At 31.7% G+C, this 6,000-nt stretch overlaps 1 protein-coding gene across 1 annotated transcript; it reads right to left on the bottom strand.

Annotated features, from left to right (window-relative positions):
• Nucleotides 1–2,933: 2,933 nt before the first annotated feature.
• LOC110105987 lies at nt 2,934–3,656 on the bottom strand. Its single transcript, XM_020835688.2, has 2 exons — nt 3,555–3,656; nt 2,934–3,380 (listed from the first exon to the last, which is right to left on the bottom strand). The coding sequence occupies exons 1-2, from the start codon at nt 3,654–3,656 to the stop codon at nt 2,934–2,936; spliced, it is 549 nt and encodes a 182-aa protein (XP_020691347.2).
• Between the last annotated feature and the right edge of the window lie 2,344 nt (nt 3,657–6,000).

The raw sequence follows: 6,000 nt of genomic DNA, 5'->3' as shown, positions 1-6,000 counted from the left end.
TATTTGCTTGGTATTGCTCGGTATTGCTTGGCAATAACGAGAAATACCACTCTGTGAAGACCAATACTGAGTTTTTCTAAAAAAACTCGGTATTGCTCGGTACTTGTCTTCACATAATGGTATTTCTCGTTATTGCTGAGCAAAATCAACAAATACCTAGCAATACTGAGCATTACTTAGCAATATCGGGTTGTCATGGATTTAAAAAACGCATGTGCGACATACCAACTATTCGCCGGGTCAGGTCAGCGGTTTTGTGCCTGCTACGTGGCGTAATCTGAGTGCCGGTCGAATGTAGCTTTATGTCCGTTCACCGGACCAAATAAAAGTTCAGGATTGACAGCAGGCGAGGAGGATAATTTAATATCATTGTTTCAGTAGTCTATTCATGAATAATTTGATGTATTGCTTTGTTGTGGAAAACATTTTTTTTAATAAAATCATATCAAAACAACTGATCAGATGCCTGAAATATAATTATTCTGCTTCATAATTCAGCTAAAGTTTATTCCATCTTCGTCATATTCTGTAATAAAGTTGGAATCTTGATATTAGATAGTATTGGGATGTTTAGGATCTTGGTAGTACTTTTTCGTTGTTTTTCCTTTTAGATAATAATTATAATTTTATTTGGATATATTTTTTTTTTATTTTTTCATTGTTTTTTAGTAATACGTGAAAGTGACCGCATTATAAAATATATTTTTGTATTCTTATAATTAAAATAATATTCTTATTTATTTATTAATTTTTTATTGTAACATCCTATAAATGAACATAAAGTATTCACAGTGATATTTTTTTATCATCTTTAAATAAAAATTTGACTCTTAATATATCAGATATATTATAAAAAAATGATTCATATAACAGATTCCATATTTTTTAATATATTTAATATAAATATCTCTCAACTGAAACAATCCCTCCCCCTCATTTCGTTACCTTGCCAGGGAAGCAAAGATATGAGAAGCAGAAGAGAAGGGAGAGATGAGAGAAAATGTCTTCCAGGACTTTTTCATCAGTCGCTTCTATTGCGAAAATTACTTTAATCATAGTAAGTTATTCTGAATGTTTTGACTTGTTTTGATTGAAATTGCATCATGTGACATGACTTATATGGCATTTTAATAGAACAAAAAAAATATGAAAATATTGAAAATGATCATGTACTAATGTATTAAATCTAGATATGAAATACATTATGTACATATGATTACTTTTCATTTAATATAATATACATTTTGGCATAATACATGCATATTGATGTGCATCTTAGATAGATTTACATGTTATGATCGTTGTATCTGTTGTGTATAGGATACTTATTGATACGTCATAAAAAATCATCTTAGCCTGACGTACACATCTCAATTGAAAAATTTCCTATTGGGAAAGGATAAGACTCTCCTATATCTCACTCTGAACTAAATGTGTAAAGTTAAAGAGCCTGAAACATCCTTAATTCAACTTGGCACCTCTTTAGTGGGTGTGTATATTCTTATAGTTCCAATTGGGCCAAAAATTTCAGCACAATGACCACCTTGTGGAAAGAATTAAGATCCTTTGCTCAAATGCTTTAGCACAAGTTTAAGTATCTCTTCTACATCCTTCTATTGAGCTCGATATACTTTTATACAAAAGGAATAATACTTTCTGGACTCAAAGATGAAAGAAATCTTATTTAAAAATGTGATGAAAGTTGACTAGGAAAATGATATTTGATTTAAGGGGTGCTCCATTAATTAAATACTCTATTTTTTTGTTGGATGACCAAATCATGCTAGCTAGCATTGATCTTTCTTTTTCCAATTCAAAAGGACATTTCTCGTTTAGGCAATAAAAATAATATTACTAACTGTTAGAATATTCATGAGAATAAAGTGAGATGTTAATATCTTAATTTTGTATTAAGACCCGTCATATACATATATAAAAGATGAATTTTACATGAGACATTAGAGTTTTTATGTGAAAATCAAGAAAATAAAAATTAAAGGTCATGATCCAGAAAAAAAAAATTCATGTATTTTGTTGATTACAAATGCACCCTTCGGCATACAATGTAGTAGTATGAATTGTGGAGCATAGATTCTATGGTGAAACTTGGAAGAATCTTAAGGCATGGGAGCTATTTTAGAGAGAGTATTCATGATATGTTCGATAATTTTCTTTAGGAGAGAGGAGACTAATGACTAGGAAATCTCATATAAATTTTGATGTTGACATCAAAAGTCAAAGTTGATGTAGTTAGCATGAATTAGCCTTATTGGTGATGGCATGCACCACTATTATTAGGGATAGCATGTGACAAAATCAGCTAGTATCGATGTTAGTGTCGACGATACATTTCAACAATGGTAAGGGATGAAATATTTGAAGATCATTTTATTTCCAAACTAATATCACAAAATTTCCTACTATGGTTCAAATGCCTGATTTGAACTCATTTGGAGTAGAATTGGAATGTTTTTAGAGTCATTGAACTCTCTCATGTAGATCTTCTATACAACTATGAATTTGTTGAAATCGGAATTCAGATTGTCCTGAATTTAATTTCAAAAGTTTCTTATTCAATAATTGCATCTATATATTCTTTCTTGATCCGATGAATTTTCTTATGATGCCAAATTTTTGTGTTAATTAAGCTAATTACAATCCTAACAATAATTAGATAGATCAAATAGGACTACAATTATAACAACTTAGGTTTTGTTTGGAACAACTTTTTTACTGCTTCTCAAAGCAAGTTTTTAGTATAAATATTAATTTTTTTTACTAGAAAACTGTTTCAAGAAGCAGTAAAAAAACAGTCCCAAACGAAACTTTAATTACACAACTACAACAGATTAGAAAGTTCATTCTATCTCTAGAGATCAAATAGTTTAAAACATTTAAACTACAAATTGACAACGTTACATCACTATAAACTACTAGACGTTTGAGTCAAATTTAACATCCATAAATGGCCCACAACTCCTAGTCCTAGCAATCCCGCCGCCACCTCTGCCGCCGGAGCTCCGATGCAGCGAGCTTTTCCTCGCTATCTCTCTCATGGCTCCGGCAAAGGACAGCTTGGGATTAAGCCTTGTTGTCCCGTTGAACTTCTTACAAAATTCCATGTGAGAGTCCAGTGCCCGCCGGAGTTCGGCCGACGCCGGAGACGGAGGCAGCCTTTTCATGTTTTCCTTGACGGCCTCGGCGCAGAGGCCACAGACCCAGCTCCCGCAGAACAATTCCTGGACTCCGGCGATGTAAGCCGGCGTGTATTCCTCCTTCATTCCACAGCATTCGCACTCTGCTCGTCTGGTTTCGACATTTTTGTTACCCGCTGCTTCGGCAGCGGCGTCGGAGTAAGCTCGTCGGAGTATTTGATCCTTCTAAAGGGATTATATATATTTGCATTTAAATATATTTAACAACTGATTGTTCTGATCTATGATTTTGATTTTTAAAAATTATATTTTCTTTTTAATTAAAATTTATTTGCTATATTATCTTCAACCACAATAATTTGATGCAAGAGAAGATGATAATGAGGACTGTACGTTTACCTTAGGTGGAAGAAGAGATCTTTTAAATGCTAAAGTAACTAAGGGTTGCATGGCAGCTTGAATCAGACAGAAAGAACTTCCTCTAACCAAGTCTAGCAGCATGATCTTGCAAAGACTTGCATTTATCTTCCCGAACTTGTGTAGTTATGGTGATCTACAGCTCTTTATATTATCATTTTCAAGAGGAAAATTCAGCCTACTGATCAAGAAGCTGGTTTAGGGTTGTAGGCCACGAGAAGAAAGAGAGAGAGATGGAAAGTGATGAAGATGAACTTTCATGTTCTTAAATTGATATTTAGTTCGTCAAAAGTTCATGCCAAGTTGTAGCAGTTGCAGAAATTTGATGTATTCAGTATATTCACAAATAAAAAGAAAAAAATCAACAAGGTTTAGTTTAGGCCATCTCCAACTGAACTCTATATCATCGTATGTCATCATCCATTTGCTTCATTCGAACTCCAGATCACACGTCAAATTCCGGTAGGTGAACAATGTGACGTCAATATTAGCATCGGACTATTCACCTACGCAAAAAAAAATTTGCTGCGGGATTTGTCGAAGAAGCGCGCGAAAGTGAGAAAAGTGCATCAAATATGGTTACCTTAGCAGGAAGCGCGCGAAAGAAGAAGGAATGACATTCGATTGAAGAAGAATGACTGAATTTTGAAATTTTATTATATTTTGGAGTGAAAAATAGATTTTTCGGTTGGAGATGCCCTTATCAATTCATATATATATATTAAGCTTTATAAATCGTGCTATAATTTATTATATATTGAACTTTAATCAAATAAATATCACAAAGTTGTAGATCTAGTAAGATTTACGGCGCCAACCATAAATGTGAGGTTGGAAGAATCCCAACCGTCTGATCCGTTTTGAGTGGCTGAAATTCGAATAAAATGAGTCCAACGGTCGAAATTCTTCAACTACAGCTCTACAAGTATGTCGATGAGCATAAAGAAGGCCACACCCCACCCCTTAACTTCAACAAGAAAGACTTTGTAATTAAAGCTGCCCAAAAGGCCTGCATTAATTAAATGATCACTTGGTTGAAATTAAGGACCATCTATATGTTATAGCCTATACAACTTGCGTTTGTTAGCAAAATTTTATTGAAAAGAATTTCTTATAGTATAAGAAAACTATAAGAAATTCTTAGTTATTTAGGTTTGGTTTGGGACAACTTTCTTACTGCTAATTAAAATAAATTTTTGATAAAAAATTTTAATTTTTGCAAGAAAAAATTATTTTAAGAAGCAATAAAAAAGTTATCCTAAATGAAACCTTAATCAAGTACTCTTAAAACATTTACAAAATAGAAATATTCTTCACTTTTATTTATATATAAAAAAAATCTTTCATCATATAAATTATAGGGCTCTCTAATGTCATTCAATAGCACATAATTCTCTTCAAATAAAAATTTCAATACAAATCAAGTATCAAATATCGGGAGCTTCATTAAAACAATTGTTTAAGAATAAGGCTTCGTTTGTGATAGTTTTTTTTTTTTCTTTTTTTACTTTTTAAAGTAGATATTTAGAATTAAATTTTCTAATTTTAAAAAAAATTTGTATTAAAAACTGCTTTACAAAACATTAAAAAAATTGTTCCAAGTGAAGCTTAACTCGCTTTAAAATCTTACACGTTACAATTACAAACCGTAACAAAATTTTCGATTATGATATCACTTATTAATTAAAAGTGTAAATCTAAGAGTTAAAATTAAGACAAATATATATTAATCAATGAAGAACAACCATTAACCAAAATAATTAAAGCTAATAAAATATGAGAGAAGTGTATCAAGGCACAAGGCATCCGTGTTAAGCTAGTAAGTGATAGGTGGTCCAATATATACAACTTCTTACCTGTTTTTAACGCCATATATATTTGAACTTCGATCACTAATCAAAGCTTTGCTCGTGAGCTTTGTAGCAACTAACACTAAGTAGATATTAAGTCATTATCAGATTTTTTATAAGCTTAAGACTGATCAAATAGCTCATAGGGTCAAGTAGTTGATTCAAATTAAAGGATGACTTAGAAAAATTTTGCAATGAAAGACATTTGTACTGGAAACATGCTTTAAGAAGCAGTAAGAAAGTTGTCTCAAATAAAGTCTAAGACTTCCTTTGTGATATCTTTCTTACTGCTTTGTTTTTCATACTGCAATCATAATTTTTATTTGGCTATTATGTTTTTGCCGTTTTTAAGAAATTTTTGTACTAGAAAGTTATTTTTTATACCTGCTTAAAAAAATTATTTTCTACACAACATTATAAAATAATCACTTTTATACAAAGTTGCAGCCGTCCCAAACGTGTGTAAAATATGCACTTTATTTTTTGGTGAAATGATGTATAGGCTATGGGTATTATATGTGTATGACACACTGAATACATACATCTTTTACCTTAGCTTAAGGCCTTACTTTGTACAA

The sequence above is a fragment of the Dendrobium catenatum genome, unplaced genomic scaffold, assembly GCF_001605985.2.
Source record: "Dendrobium catenatum unplaced genomic scaffold, ASM160598v2 fragScaff_scaffold_9, whole genome shotgun sequence".
Lineage (NCBI taxonomy): Eukaryota > Viridiplantae > Streptophyta > Magnoliopsida > Asparagales > Orchidaceae > Dendrobium > Dendrobium catenatum.
Note: the sequence above shows the minus strand (reverse complement) of the source record. Positions and strands in the feature narration are given on the sequence as shown.

Coding starts and splice junctions, on each gene's coding strand:
- LOC110105987 (XM_020835688.2), bottom strand. CDS start 3,656: ATGCTGCTAGACTTGGTTAGAGGAAGTTCTTTCTGTCTGATTCAAGCT. Junction 3,381..3,554: donor GATCTCTTCTTCCACCTAAG/GTAAACGTACAG, acceptor TAATCCCTTTAG/AAGGATCAAATACTCCGACG.